Here is a 16,956-nt window from a genome sequence, read left to right on the forward strand (position 1 = left end):
TGGGAAAGAAAGTCAACGGGAAAGTTTATTGGTCACGAGACCAGGGGGGGGCAAGGAGGTTGCATGTTGGTACTGGGGGATTTTAGAAGAAATAGATGGAGATTTTAATCTCCCTGAGAAATTATGGGCAAGAGAGATGGGAGATCAGTGGGATTCGAAGTGGCAAATTTCATTTACTTTGCTAAACAAGCTTGTGAAACCAGCTTGGCTGAAAAGAAACCACCTTTTCACGCTACATCGTGCATACCTTTCTCCCCAGAAACTATCTAAATATCAACATGGGAAAAGTTATAATAAATGTAATCTGCCGGAGGCTTCGGATGTTCACATGTTCAAGGACTGCCCAGCAATCAGCTATTTTTGGGAGAAGGTGTTGGAGGCTCTGTCTTCTATGCTTAATACAACATTGCATATCTCTCTTCCCCTGATTATCTTTGGATTAGATGATAGCATCATTGGGCAGGCTAGATCCTTTTTGTTTTATTCAATCCTCCTGGCTAGGAGACAGATTTGCAGGTTTTGGGTAGACGTAGCTCCCCCAACTTTTTCAGGATGGTTGATACGAGGTTTCTAGGGTGGACCTGGCCAGATCCTGCAGCAGGAAAAAGCTTGCTTTTTGGGACTTTTTGGTAAAATGGAGGTAGAATGCCCGGGGTTGTTTTTTTTTTTTCCCCCGGGTCCTATGATTATGCCTGTTTCCTACTCCATGGACCGGTTGAAGGGTCTTCCCAGGTTTGGGCTGGTCCAACAGGCGTTAACACGTCTAGATGGAGAGATCTAGGTCTCCCTGTTGTGTGAAGAATCCCTTCTCCCGCCAACAATAGCTTTTGCGCGCCTGGGTCCGTGCCATGTTAACATATCCGAGGGCTGGTTACGGAGGCGTTGTGGTGGTTGGTGGTTGTTTCTTTATACTAGGGTATCGGCAAATGAGGACAAAAAAAAAAGAAAAAAAAAAATACCTCCATAACCACAGCCACGTTATCGAACTCCTGGAAACACGTGGAGATGAGACGTCCCACCATCAAGAGGCCTTCGGCAGACCTCAGCAAACGCCATAACTGCAGTCCCATCTATCTGCTCCCATTCCCTGTCAAAGTCCTGGAGAAGGCCATCAACCTCCAACTCACCAACAACCTGGAGAGAAACCGCCTACTGGACCCTTCCCAATCAGGTTTCAGAACCAATCACAGCACAGAGACAGCCCTGATCACCTCAATAGGCGACATCTGCACCCTTCTCGATAGGGGAGAATCAGCCACCCTGATCCTGCCTGACCTCTCCCCGGCCTTCGAAATCGTCTCCCACCACACTCATCAAATGTCTACACCAGATTGGAATCACAGGTGATGCGCTCAGATGGATGGCATCCTTTCTCATGGGACACCCCCAGAGAGTTCACCTCCCTTCCTTCACCACACAGCCCAAGCACACCATCTGTGTGGGGTAACCCAAGGCCCATCCCTCCGTCCTACCCTCATTGTCTGATCGCACAACATCAACATCATCTCCTAGGCCAATGATATCCAGCTCTTTCTTTCACTCTCAGCGGACCCCACCTTGACGAAGATCAACTTACACAACTGTATGGAGAGTGTCTCTGCATGGATGAAGGACACCTGCCGGAAGTTCAACACGGACAAAACTGAAATTCTGATCTTCTGCAGACACACCTCCCTCTGGAATGACTTCTGGTGACCGGTGGAGCTTGGAACCACCCCACGCCAAAAGACCAAGCCCGCAATCTTGACATCAACCTGGACAGCGGACACTCTATGAAACATCAGGTCAACGCTGTTTCTTACCCTACTTCCACACACTCTGCACAGTTTTCAAGTGGCTCCCCATCAGCACCAGGAAATCCATAACGCAGGCCCTCATCACCAGCCAACTGGACTACGGCAAAGCACTCCATGCAGGCACCACCACCAAACTCATGCAGAGACTACTGATGATCCAGAACACAGCTGCCAGACTGATCCTCACCTGTGCAAGAGGACCCACATCACCCAGCACCTGAAGGACCTTCACTGGCTCCCTGTCCAGAAGAGAAGCCAATTCTAGCTTCTGTCCCACACCCACAAAGCCCTTTATGACCAAGGACCAGCCTACATGAATCAACTCCAACCACCTCCTGCATTTCCACCGGCCTCCCAGGAATCGCTATTCTCCACACCTCACCCTGGCACAGATACTACACATCTGCCACTGCCGCTCCAGAGGACGCTCCCTCTCTCACCCACATTTGCTTTGAGTTTGTTTCAGTTAAGGATGGGCTGGAAATGTTCCCAGAGTATCGGAGCACTTAGCCTAGTAGAAAAATACTATTTTTGTGAGTTCGCTGAACTCTCATGTTGCTGGGAATGGTGGCGGCCATCTTGAAATCATTGCGTAAGGTTTCCTTGTAATTTACTGCGTCCTTGCCAGGCAGTCATGTAACATTGTGGCTGCTGCCAAGACCTTTATATCGAAACCCAAGGATGCCTGGAGTCATTGCTTTATCATTAAAAGTGAATTTAACAACCAGGTTCAAATGCCAACAAATACTATAGAGATTTAAGTCGTGCTTTGGTATGAAATTAACACTTATAATACTGAATCTGGCAAACTTTGGGAAATAGTGAACTATATTTTTGGTTGCACAGTTTTACATCTTAACTACTTGAAGAAATGGAAAGTATCATTTTTTATCTTATAGAGCATCTTTATATATACTATGTGCATATATCAGTTGAGGGAGCAGCGGGTGCAAAGGAGTGAATAGTGGTACACGTGTCAATTACGTAATGCTGATGAATGTTTGCTATGTTACAGTTCATGAAAGGTTTAGGCAAACATATATCATCACCACAAAGGGTTTATTCACAAACCACAAGGGGGCATAATTAAGAGAGCTTTGTGTCTTGCTTGCACCACGCAATGTGGTACATGTGGGACACAAACCTCTAAGTCATATTTTTGAAGCCACGCAACGCCACTTTGCGTGACATCAAAAATCTGGAGAAACGCAATGCAGTGCAAATCATTGTGTTGCATTACTCTGTGCAAAGGAGGCATTCCATGGGTGCTGCGGTAGATGTTCCCACGCAACGGCCATGGTTTTTTACGCATTCCTAGATTTATCAAACCTATTAAACCTGGGAGCGTGCCACAAATATACGCCTCCCCAGGAGATGCAACGAGGAGAAATATCTTTATGTTTTCTTGTTACTTTGTCTTTCTATGTGTGCTGCACCCTACCCCCCCCCCCCCCCCATTACAAGATCCACGCACTGTAAGGTCTGCACAGTTTAATCCTAGCAACCCTTAAACATAGAGGGACATCTTTCAATTCCAGGAAACTGCATTAGTATCTGCTTAAGCTACAGACATCATTAAAATGATTTCAGCTGTGTCTAGCTCCAAAACAGAATGAGTAGTGGCCTCTGCATTGCATAAATTGTATTATTTAGGACTCAATTATAGACGTATGCTTTGGTAAACAATTTCTCTGCTGTTGAATGCACAGGGATGGTTTGCATGGCTGTACATTTTTAGGATGTAGAAATCCTTCCCCATGGAGACCTGTCAGGCTCTAGTTGTAAAACACTTCAGTAAAGGGTTAGGGTCTTTCTCTTGATTCCATACTGTGAAGCTACATAGGTTTTCCCCTCATCCTGCTGCCCTTCGCCCTCACCATGTTTTCGTCAACCACATGCACTCAGCCAATCCTTCTATCTCCCAATGCTTACTCCCACTCCACTCACCTCACCACCCTCACCCTTACAACATACCGCCACCGCCTTGCTGCTGCGCGGCCCCTGTACCCTCCTCCCTATGTCTTCCTCCCCTTTGTATCACCCAAAAGGCACCTCCCCACCCTCTCTCCATTGACCTCACTACAAAGCACTCTTCTGCTTGTAGCTATGTCTACGTCACACAGGACCCCCCATATGTAGTTATTTATTTAATTGTTGTACATGGTCCCACCATTCTGCCTTTTGACCACTTCAGGTGATCATTGGTAATCATGGGTGGTACTAAAGTACTTTTGAGTTTAGTGGGGTCGGTGCACTTTACAAGTTGCTATTGATAGGAGGATGTAAATAGAGCAGGTCTTGAGCTTGGGAGATTCATCTAAGTGGCTGACCAATCTCTATTGATCACCCTCAGCAGGCGTAGAACCCCCTGATGTTTACTCGTTGCTGTGTCTGGGAACTCTCAGATGGCGGATATAGTTCATCACAATCGAACACCGCGGGGGGTCAGTCTTCCTTCCTGCGTCAGCGCTCAGTCCTCTGCGTCTTTGAATAGCTCATTCAGGTTTCTGTTGGTCAGCAGAACTTTAATCTTAGGGCCTAGTTTAAAGTTGGGAATTAAATGGAGATTATTGAATTTTTTGAGGAATTGCTAAAACCAGAATGGAGCCCACCAGTGGGATTTACTCTACCCTACTATCATATAGCGGGTGAATTTCACTTGCGGGTGGTCAACTGGATTTAACCCTTCCTCTAAAATGGGTACGTTGTCCATTACCATCAGCTCATAAACACACCCTGGGGCACTGACTGCTTGAAAATTACCATTATGCTCGTGGGCAGGGATAGGTGCTGGAAGCAGGGGTCCTGCGGTTACTGCAGCACCCCCTAAATAACCATGTTGTAGTTCAGACGGTGACTACAGATGCATTTACATTTTGTTTTTATCTTAACACATAGTGGTGCTTTTAAAGGCAGAGGTCAAATGTCAGGCTATCTCTTCTGACAAATTGCAGCTTAGTTTTTGAACTCCTTGGGTGCTCATGACGGCTCCACGCCGTCATGAGTCACGGTAGGTGTGTGCTCATGACGGTGTGGTGCTGTCATGCCGCCGCCCCTCCTCCCATGTGGCACTAATTCCCCGCCTGTGCGGGCGAATTAATGAGTGGGCGGGGTTATGACGGAACCACGCAGTCATGAGCACACACCACCCATGAGGCATGACGGCGTGAAGCCGTCATGAGCGCTGAAGCACCACGCCCACCTCCTAGCCCCCCGCGCCGCGGCTGAATTCACGGCACAGGGAAGGGGTTAATAAGGAGATTGGTGTTTACTTTTCTTTCTCTGACTGCAATATGTGGAACATTTTTGTAGAGTGAACTATGTGTCAATCTTGCTGGGTTACTGGTAGTGTGAAAGGAAAGACTGTGGGATGTCAGTTTTTTCTAACTCAAAAACATGAAATACCTGTAAATGAACTGTACATATATTTCAAAATATATCAGAGGTGAGGAGGGTACAAATGACGCACATTTTTTTGTAATTTAGAAGTGTGAACAAAACAACGATTTTAAAAGGATCACAACAAATCAAGGCACTTTACTAGGTGGTGTGCAAAGACGGTTTGCACCCATTACTGTTTGTGGGCATTGGTCTTATAAGAAAACTGCATCAGTTTGAATATTGTGGTCATTTCACTGGACAATGTGTCACCAGTAAATGTAATAGCTTTAAAGCAGTGTGCTCAAAATACACTACCGGCTGGTTGTATGCCACAGCCGTACCACTCCATCGCTGAACGGGCGAGCTTCATCTGCGGTATTTATTCCTTGTGTGTCGACTGGAACTTTCATATAGCCTTATAGTCCGCCATTGAGGGCTATACCGGCTATTAAAGGCCCTCTCCAGCGTTAAAGGCCTGAGTCGAAGACGAGGGCCTTTAATAAGGGAGAGGGACTTTAATAGCCGGTATAGCACAGCTACGAAGGGCTAAAAGGCTATTAGAACATTCTGCCACTAGAGGGCAGAATGTTCTAACAACAAAAAAACAAAGCCTTATGGGAGCGTGAAGGGATTAGAATCTCCTCAGGCTCCCTGAAGCCTTTGTTCACAGCCAGAGCGGTGAACAAAGAAACATTGGAATGTTGGAGCTCCAGGCTTCTACCAGCCATTATGAGCCCGGAGCACTCCATTGTTTTCAATGGAGCTTCCAATGTTCCAATGTTCTAATGATCCTTATATGATGTCAGTGATGTAACATTGATGGCAGCACCCCCACTCTGAAAATTGTTCCAGCACCACTGTGAGCAGGTGCACTGACTCCAGCTGATCTTTAAAGACCCCGCCGACGTATTGTAAGCCCCCTACCTCTCCGCCACCACCAGGGAACACGGTTCCCTGGCGGTTGTGGCGGTCCAATGGTGGTCCGACTGCCAAATTTGTAACACAGTGGTCGGACTGCCGGTGCAGCGGTGGCCGGACCGCCACATCCACGCCAGTGTGAGTTTGGCGCTCCACAGACTGCCAAACTCATAATCAGGCCCAAAGGGGATTTCTTGAGATGTGATGAAGGTGGAACTCAGGAGACACTCTTACACAACCCCAACACTTCAACACCCGTTCACAAATGCGTTCTCACCTTTGAACCGTGCTGCAGTCAAAAGGATTACAAGCTATGGTCATGAATGTAAATTTCCTTATAGGTACCTGAGGCCTCATTTATGAGAAATGACGCATCGCTGCGTGAAAGCAGCGATGCGTCACTTCTCAGTGCGCCCTCCTTGCGACATACCTGATGCCTCATATTTAATGTATAACGCATCATGTCGCAAGGAGTTACAGATACGTCAGTATTTCTGACGTATCTGTAAGCGCAAAAGTGACGCATTGCTGGGGTGTGTCACAAAAGTGACGCAACTCCAGCAATGCTTCCTTTCACATCGGGCAAGCCCCATGTGAAAGGGCATGCGCCAGTCTTACGCCTGCTGTGAGGCAGTCGCAAGATTTTGACGCAAAGGTGTCCTTGAAGTGACGCAGTAAAATCTCGTAGATTTCACTGCGTCACTTCTACGAAGCTTTTTGCGGGGGAACGCCCCCCCTGCATACATTATACCTGATGCAGGTATAATGTAGCGCAGGGGTTTACAAAGTGACGCATCTGCTTAGATGCGTCACTTTGTAAATAGAGCGCAACAGGAGGCATGTTTTACGCCGCTGATGCGTCACAAAAAGTGACGTATCAGAAGCGCAAAACTGACGCAAGAGCTCATAAATGAGGCCCCTGCAGTTTTCCTGAGGCTGATACATCTCTGAGGTCAGGAAATGTGTGCTATTAAATTAAGTTTGTGTAGAAAGGCAGGCCCACTACACATCCATGCTCAATAACCATTATTAAATTGACTAGGGACAAAGTCTGCAGTAGTACAAATGTCAAGATCATAAATCTTAATTTATAACCTAACACCCCCATTCTTAAATTATGTTGATTTTTAAAATGTTCATTTACTAGAATAGCTGCTCAGATGCAAGAATTAAGAGTTTTTTCCAACATCCCTCTGCTTTATAGTATGTGAAGTTTCTGTATACATTTAGTTTTGCCATATAGATTTTGGGAAGTGCCAAATTGAGGTTAATGATCACCTTAGAGGGAAGGCCATTTTCTTGGCAAATCCCACAAGGAATCCTCTAAAAGTTTTTGCAACATACTTGTCAGCAAAAATAAGAATAAATGTGATAATGTACCGTCTGTCCTTTCTTTCAAGTTATTCAAAATTGCACTAGCAATCAAAATTGAAAAAAAGGTCCAAGATAATGAGATTAATACTATTCAATCACATATATTGTAATTCTGATAAATACAGATAAATGTGTCTGACAGACTCATTTGCATAAACTGGCTCTTAATTCACTTTACTTTCGGTGCCATTAAGGCATCAGTCAAATGGAAACCTATTAAATCTAAGCTAAAGGTAATTATCTTCAAAAGTTATTCCATAAAGCAATTCTTTTGTGTTGCAGTTGAATAGGATATAGGAATTCCATTTACATATTTAATCTGATTAGAGTGATGTCTCCAGCAGTTAAGACCATTTTGCAATTCTACTTGCAGGAAATACCTCCAGAAGAAATCAATGGCTCATATTCATTGATGATGCTGTAAATGTGTATACTAAGCATTCTGTATAAGGCAGTCGGGATCAGCCCACAATATTCTAAATGCTGCGCATAACCTGGTCGCGATTGCAAGCAGCGAGGGGCTACGGGCTCACCTTATTTGATAGAATGACACAGGACCTGCCCAGCCCCAGTGTTTTTAATACAACATTTAAAGGTTTAAGATTCATGATTACTGGACCCTCCAAATATAGGGGCATATTATCAAGGGTGGCGATAGGGAACTTTCGCCACTTTAGCGGCCGTTTTTCGTCTGCTAAGCCGCGATAATTCTATTGCCCTATTAGCAAGCGGTCGCTAACAGCAGTTAGCGACAGCTTTTAGGTGATAGCGAGCGGTCTGGGGCCCGCTTTGCATTTCAGCTATATTTATCGCTAATGACATGCAAAGTGGGCGTACCCAAACTGTTAGTGACTGAAAGCAGTCGCTAACGTCGCTATCGCCTATTAGCAAGGCAGGCGTAGCGATGGAAATATTCGCGCTAAGCGCGAATATCTCCAAATACTGACACCTGCTCAGACCAGTTCATAGCCATTATATCCAATGGGAGGTGGATAACATGGCTAAGAGCATTTTGTCGCTAATGCGTGAATATCGCTGTATTCTCAGTGATATTCGCGCATTTCGCCGCTATCACCGGAAAATGTATCGCTTTGGAGATAAACGTTGCTAATGGCACGTTATCTCAGAGATAAATTCCGGCAATGCTCAGCGATAAAAAAATTGTCGCCAAGCCTATTTAGCGATAAATATCGCTACTTGTTGGTAATATGCCCCATAGTTCTTGGCCAGACCCAGCTTTTCCCATGTTATAGGATAATGAAAAAGATCTTCCTGTTTATGAAAGCTTGAAATCAAGTCCCACTTATCAGAGCTGACATTTATCCTCTGTTTACTCCAGAAACATGGCGACCTATTTGAATACAAAACTCCAGCTGATCTAGAACGCAACTGCATGTCCTCCAACAGGGAACCTGGCTGCGATATAAAATCTCCACTCCACAACCTCACCTCGTTGCTCAGCAAGATTAATTAAGTACTCTACTTAAAGTGATCAAGGCTCACCTCAAGCCGAAACACAATTTGTGTAGCCATCTGCCGATAAACACAGTCACCAGACTACACATTTTTTGCTCTTTTTTGTTTGGAGTTTGTGAATATAACCTCATCGCTGCGGCGCGAATTCTGCCGCAGTGCTGAACATTCCGGTCGCGGGCGTGGTCATGACGGCTCCCGGCCGTCATCAGCACACGGCCACCGTGACTCATGACGGCCGGGAGCCGTCATGAGCATGGAAGAGGTTAAATATATATATGTTTTTAAATGTTGAACTAATTTAATTTGCTGAACATTATCCTGTGGGGTGTTATTTTGTTTCCCTGCTTTCATTGTTTTCTGTGGGAGTGTGTTGCAGTGCCGTTGGTTAGCTATGTGTGGTGCATGACATGTTCCAAGGCTGGATTGGGGTACATCTGGGTCTGTTTTAACACTTTTAAGGCTGTAGTAACTTTAGAAGTGTAGTTTGTGAATAGCAATGGAGTTCCTTCAACCCCACCCATTTGAAGTCATTTTTCCTTATGTTGTAACAACTCCCCCTTTCCTCCAAACAAGAAGAAGAAAGTTATTGCAAAGCCACCTTGCATTTGGAAGCTATTTAAAGGCTTGCCTGTTCTCAGACACCTGGCCAATCACTTAGGCATAAGTTACACAAGAGTCAGCGAGTATCAGTCACGAGACTGACTAACTCGCTAACATTCTTCTGTCTCACTTCATGCCTAAGAGCAGCTACGTGTTCGATGTGAAACAACTGGGACATTCCTCCTAACTTTTCTCCAAACTCACGGCACCGAGGGCTTAACAGAGAGGCCGCTAGCTTTTTACTGGACTACTCAGGAGAGTGCTTGAGGCCCTGTGTCCAGTATAAAGAGCCATGCAAGGCTACAGTGCTTTACAAAACCATGTCTCACAAGCACCTTTACCTCGTCTTGAATGTAGAGCCTTGAATGTGTTGCATGCTCGCATTTATAGGCCTATTTAAAAAATATCAAACTACAAATCCCAGGATACCAGGCCCTCTTGGATTAAAGGGTCAGGATTCCAAAACGGTGCTACTCAAGATGTTAAAGATTGCAGGAATCGCTGTTAGCATGAGCTGAAAGCCATTTTGTTCTTGGCAACCATCTTAGTTACACGCACACAAAGCCCTATACGAACTTGGACCTGACTGTCTCAACACGCGCCTTTCCTTTTACACCCCCACCCGCCAGCTGCGCTCGTCCAACCAAGCCCTCGCCGCTGTTCCGCGCATCCACAAAGCCACCATGGGAGGAAGATCCTTCTCCTACTTAGCGGCCAAGACCTAGAATTCCCTTCCCATCCACCTCCGCCTTACTCAAAACCACCTAGCCTTCAGAAAACAACTTAAAACATGGATATTCGATAAGTAAACCTCCCCCCCCCCGTCCTCAAGCGCCTTGAGACCCTATGGGTATGTAGTGCGCTATATAAATTCTGACTTGTCTTGACTTGACTTAGTTAGCCATGTGCTTGCCATGTGCTTTCTCCCTCTTATAGAGCCTTGCGCGTGTTCAGGAAGGCCTAGCTGATAGAATGCACCTGCTCCTAGTATAGAACTGTCAGGCTATTCTTGCTGATTTAAGGAGAAATATCTCCCCTCCAACTTTGTTGAGCAAGCAAATTTTGTATATCCATATTAGTCAATTTGTATTCTTGTATGTGCCAGGACCTCCCCTTGGTTTTATGCTGACTAATGTAACCTACGCAAATATAAGGCCCTTGATCTCTGTACTCCTTAGAATGCCTCCTACAGTGGCCTGAGGGTACCGTATGACGCAGTCTCCCTCATCTGAGGTTAATAAAATATTTATTTTTACATTACAGCTTCTGTGGCAATTTCTTCTCTGTTGGTTAACCCCTTCCCCGCTCATGACGAGCTCAGCTCGTCATGAGTTGTGCCGCTCGCACGCTCATGACGAGCTGAGCTCGTCATGTAACGCGGCTTTTTAAAAAAAGCCGCGCAGTGCGAAAAAAGCCGCCGCATGCATGCTGTTAAACGGACCAGGTGTATCAGTGACCCCCTTAGGAGGTTTATATTTCTTCAAAGACATTGGATTTCCTAAAGAAACAAAGTGTGCTCAATCTATTGTTTGAAAAAAGATATGTTTTCATGTGTCAGTGCCACATTCGAACCCATGACTGTCCTCAGGAACAGTGTTTATTTCTTTTAGATTTACAGTACAGCAGAATTGGCTTAATATGCAACTGAGAGATATGTCCTATGATGCATTAAAGAACATCTTCAATGTATTCTTGTGTTTTTAGTGTATTTCCTCTTTCTTTAATGCTACCACGAATACCACAGGAAGTTCTTTTGACTTTAGACCTGTAGCCTCTGGTTAACATCTTGCAAAGGGGTAGTTCTCTTCATATTCCTTACTTTTTGGTGCTCTTAACTTAGAATTTAATTATCAGTGAACAAAAATTAAGTTGAGCATTTTACTGAGCACTTACTAAGTATTCTGTTTCCCTACATTTAAAGTAGGGTGAGCTATCTACTGTTGTTAGCTACTCGTTAGCGCAAGAATATAAACTAATAAATGTATTTATTTTCACACTATTTACTGGAAGATCTTTGTTTCTCACTCGGACCACAGAAATGATCCTTGCTAGTTAGAGCACCATAGGGTTTATATTTGTTGACTATCTTTTCCACAGTGTCTCAATGTTGAATGAACCAAACATATTGTAAATATTTCCTGATAATATGGGGTCAATTTGCAACTCTGTACACCACAGGCTTCATCCTTCATATAACCTGTGGAAGGTGTAGTCATTTCATCCTCAACTGGAGAAGACACATGTGAAGGCATGCAGACAGAGGCACGCCACATCTAAGTTAGACCTATCCTTGTAGCAACGCCAGCCTGGGGTTGCAAGTAAAGCAAATGAGGTTGGGGCAATGAGTAGCAATAGTTTGGTGCACCCTCAAGCTGTGACCAAGATAAAGGCAAAATTGGTGAACATGTCCACTGTTGAAGAAATCAAAATCTTCAGCGCGTGGTCACGTGGCACCGGTCCATCTCATCCACTCCTACTACTAATCCCCCTAATAAGAATTGACAAAGCCGACAGATTTGACCATCATGCTTAAGCAGTGACAAAATCTATGGTAACATCTCTGCAGCAGTGCAAACAAATGTTTTAACTGTTGGATTGATTAATTGACTATCTAATGACAGACTGTACTTTTGAGATGTAAAATAGGTCTTGCTGCATTCCATTGAAAGCACAAGGCTGCAACCAAGCAGCCAATAGAAAGAGAAGCCTTTGGGCTTATTCAAGATGTGATTATTAAAGTCTCAAGACAATGGGTGAAGGTTCCTGGACCAAAGAAGCCAACAATGCAGGAAGCTGAGTCTAAGCCCCTTAGAATATGTGTTGAATACCATATGCTCACCATGAATGGCGCAAACACCATTATACGTCAAACCAAAACAAGTTGTATTGCAAAAATATACTTACCACCAATCAACATGATGCATATCGAGAAGATCTTTTCTGAGTCGGTGTTGGCCGAAACGTTTCCGAACCCGACACTGGTGAGACTGCTCAGGGTGAAGTACAGCGAGGCGATGTATGAACTTCGGAGTGAGGGCCCCCCCATGGTATTGTTGGCCTGGAAGGGGGACTCCAGCCGTTTCCCCAGCTCGTGAAGCCAGCCTAGAAATAAGAATAGAAGAAAGACTAAATATTTAGTTTTGAAGACTTTTCGCTGCAAGGCAAACAGGCCAGCATTTACAGAGAAGTAGGAATTGTTTGGCAACAACGGATGAAATTCGCAAACAAGTAGCAGCTACTTCTCGTTCACTGAGCTCGCTTTCTGTCCGAATAAGCTGTTTCGATAGGAGGCATATCAGTGTAGGTTGTTTCCTGCCTGTCCACTGCAACACAAAATGTTCAAGTAACAAGACGTTTTGTAAACCATACAGTACTCTTGTCAATCCGGTTATGGACTATTTAATCAAGTGTGACCTATAGGCAGCATTACACAGATATCTATATATTGACTGCAGATGAGGGCCACAAGGACCATCTAGTCTTTCCATGTCATTCTCACCTGCACCATCACAGCCCAACCCACTCCACAGATCTCTCTTTGCTCTCATACCAGAACACAACAACTTGCTATTTTCTTCGCCATTCTTTCTTGATGTTTTTTTTGTAAAAATGTATTTTATTTATTTATTTATTTATCTATTTTTGACATTTATAGAGCGCACTGCAACCCTGCAGGCATCCTGGCGCTGAGACAAAAGGAGAGAGCTGATGAGAGAGGCGACTAATATGAAAGGAGGGCAGCTAATGTGGAGAATCATGTGACAAAGTCAGGGATCAAACTTTGGGGAACAGCCACGTCTTGACTCTCTTACAGAACGGTACAAAAGGGGGTGGTGATGGAAGGAGCATCTGAACCAATCAAACACTCACACCCAGTCAACAGATCTGGGTTTAATCCATCACCGTTCTTTAGCCCACTCTGCCACCCCAGTTCAGACATGGCCATATGCAAATCAGTCTGACCCTGTGCCTCATGTGAACAGTCCAGCCCGAACTGCCAAAGTCATGTCTTCCCTGGACCGGAAACAAGCATCCTGGGACCGGTTTCTGGCATTTCAGCCGTCATCAGCCAGGCTAGCTGGAATCCAGTGGCAAAGTGAGCAAGGGACTCAGGTCTGAGCATACCCTGCTGTGACATGGAGGACCCGGACTCGGGCCCTCCTGGCCTACCTATTAATGTCTCCCCTTTGTACACACAGCATACAGACGCCTGGAAGACACCAGCGGACGCTGCCTTTGACCCAGGTATGCAGAAGTCCGACCCATGTTTCTTTAATTGGGCGGAGTTGGAATCGGAGACCGCCCTCCCACTGCCGATAACTCCCAGCCCAAACACAGCACAGGTGTGTCTTACACCCGGAGGAAGAGAGGGAGAGAGTCCGAGCGAGGACGGAGAGGAAGCAGAGGACTGGAGACGGAGTCGAGAGGACGACTGGTGGAAGCCGGAGCAGGGTCGGGAAGACCGAACGGAAGAGGAGGCAAGAGGAGAGCCGAGTACGGAGAGGAGGACGGAGACCTACAGAGAAGGAGAGCGGAGCCCGGGAAGAGGACGAGACGGAGACCGAGACTCCAACGACAAGCCGGGAGGCCATCGGGACGGCGCAGCGCCCAGCCACACTTCCCGAGAAGTGTGGCTAGAACAGGTACGGGCTCGCTTCACGGGCTGGGCGGGACGGAGGTGGAGCAAGCCACCTTGAGGCACCCTCGGCACCCCTATCTTAAGAACATACCCCCCCCTCTCACTCACTGGCACTGAGATAGGGTTGTTTCGTAATATGCACGCGTGCTTCCTCACTACCCCTTCCTTTACTATCCTCAAGAGGGTCGCGCCCTAACGCAGGTGTCTTTTCTTTCTCGGGGCCTGCTGAACCAACGCGGACCACGGCGGGAGTTCGGCCTACGACTCCCAGGAGACACCGGGAGCGGAGACTGAGTGCAGCGAGGAGCACGGCTGAGGAGAACAACGACCCCCTTCCCTTCTACCGCCTACCAGTGCAGAAAAGACGCCTTTGTAAAACAATAAAACCCTCATTGCCAAGCACCCCAGTGTCCGTGAGCCTCTTTGAGAACCCAGGGGCAGTCCCACACCTGCCAACTTAGGACGAACAAAGCGATACAAAAGGGGATGATGGACGGAGCGTTTGAGCAAATCAAACACTCACCCCAGTCAACTGATCTGGGTTTAATCCATCACCATTCTTTAGCTCACTCCGCCACCCCAGTTCAGACATGGCCATATGCAAATCAGTCTGACCCTGTGCCTCATGGGAACAGTCCAGCCCGAACTGCCAAAGCCATGTCTTCCCTGGACCGCAAATAAGCATCCTGGGACCGGTTTCTGGCATTTCAGCCGTCATCAGCCAGGCTAGCTTGAATCCAGTGGCAAAGTGAGCAAGGGACTCACGTCTGAGCATACCCTGCCAACTTAGGGCGAACAAATCGATACAAAAGGGGATGATGAACTTTTAGAAAGGTGGTATTTTCCTGCCTTAGAAATTTAGTGACTGCAACCTGTCACTGGGTCGCATGACCGGGTGTAATTGGCAGTTGGCCTTTGTGTATTACTCCTAGACAACCACACACGATAGAGAGCTTAAGTGTGCCTGGATGGTTCATCACTAGCAGGATAGGAAGACGGATTTGGGCACAGCCCTAGTTACACTTTTATAGGCTGAGTCCTGCTGTCACACAAAGGGCTGCATAACCCCTGTGGTAAGTCTGGAGCCAGGGCAGGGGAGGCAGGAGATCTGTGCATTTCAAAAGGAAACCTCTAGAATCTTCTCCCACATCAAAGGAGACACCTGGTATAAACAGTGGACCTCAGACACCAATGCCTCATTACATTTCTGGACCTGTAAAGACTCTGCCAGGAAGGAGGACTGCTGTGCTGCTGAAAAGACTGCCACTTTGCTGGACAACTGCCTTGCTAGATTATGGCCCTATTGCTCTACTGTCCTCCTGTCTTTTTTCAGAGAGATCGGACCTGCACCTCAACCCAGAACTCTCAGAGTGACTCCAAGAGCTAGTCTGCTGACCCCTTGTTCAGAGCCACAGGGACATAACAGCTCTCATCCTCCTGAACCAACACCCAGATCCAGCTGGAGTAAGCCCCTGACTCCCAAGTGGTGCCCCTCAGGTTCTGGATACTTGGAGTGGTCTCAAGGGAGCTGAATTAAAGTTTGTGGGCTCTTCACGAGTGTGCATGTTGGCAACAAAACCAAATCACTTGCACTGCCTGCCAATGTGAAGTCATATCACCGCAACCCTTCACGCTACAGCATCGACTATTCACAGGGAGCTCCACCACAAAGCTCCAGCCGGACCGCCAGCAATGACATAATGATCTTCATGCTACAGCGGCGACCATCTGCGACACCTCGCCTGCTCTTTGAGCTACAATGCCAACCATCCGCGAAGCTTCCTTCCTCCTCCTGGTCCCCTCCTCCGCAGACTGGACGCTTTGCACTGGACTGAGAAGTTAAATTTTAAGCTGTAATAACCTGGTCCCTGTGTCTGACCTGCGCTCCATCACAGTCGACCTTAACTTGTGACTTTCCCCTGGTTTCACATGATCAGATAGCTGCGAGCAGTGGCTGGGCTTTTTGGCAATATTTTCACTTAAATCTTTAAAATTGCATTTGTCCGGGTCTACTGATGAGATTTTTGTAATTTTGGTCTTGATTTATTTATTAAATTTTGCTCTGTTTCTACATTGGTTTGTGCTTTTTCTTGTGTTGTGTTTTCACTTTTTTACTGTTTGAAGTGCTGTGTACTTTATTTACACATTGCCTTTTAATTAACCCAGTCTGCTCTGTGGCTAACTACCATAGGATTCAGCACAGGCTAATGTGGGGGTTGCTTGTGCCACTCCCTGACAAGTTTTGTGGTTGCTGCTTGAGGAGGGTTTCATCCCCCTCAACCAGTAACCCAATGTGTCATTGCATTCCATCACTGAGCCTGGTGGGTCACACATAATCAAGTCTGCACCACGTTAACAGCACACCCAGACACTGTGCAATGACTATCAAAGTTAGTTCCATTTAGATACATCTTGTTTAATTTTTTTTAATGTGTATGTTGGACTTGGCCCTTTTTGGCTAAAGTTCCCTAAAGTTTTTGCCTTCCCCTAGACCTTTTTTTTGACATGGTGTTGCCAACTTAGATGCTTTGGGCACTTTGCCACTGCTGATCAGTGTCAAAGTGCAAGTGATCCCTGTGTAAAGTGTAATGGTAATTGGCTGTCCATGATTGGTATGTTTGCCTTACTAGTAAAGTCCCTGTTAACGTGCACTATATGTACCAGGGCTGGTAATGCAAATGCTACTAGTGGGCCTGCAGCACTAATTGTGCCACCCACCCAAGTAGCCCTAAAGAGAGAACTCAGGCCTGCCACTACAGTGCCAGCACACAG

General features: G+C 46.2%; 1 protein-coding gene across 1 annotated transcript in view; it reads right to left on the reverse strand.

Annotated features, from left to right (window-relative positions):
• Positions 1 to 16,956, reverse strand: part of KCNH8 (potassium voltage-gated channel subfamily H member 8) — a 938,852-nt gene that overhangs the window by 192,268 nt on the left and 729,628 nt on the right. Inside the window, exon 8 of the mRNA XM_078662854.1 lies at positions 12,450 to 12,647. Coding sequence (XP_078518980.1) covers positions 12,450 to 12,647 — 198 coding nt within the window. The remainder of the gene's footprint in view (positions 1 to 12,449; positions 12,648 to 16,956) is intronic.

Source organism: Lissotriton helveticus, chromosome 10 (genome assembly GCF_964261635.1).
Source record: "Lissotriton helveticus chromosome 10, aLisHel1.1, whole genome shotgun sequence".
Lineage (NCBI taxonomy): Eukaryota > Metazoa > Chordata > Amphibia > Caudata > Salamandridae > Lissotriton > Lissotriton helveticus.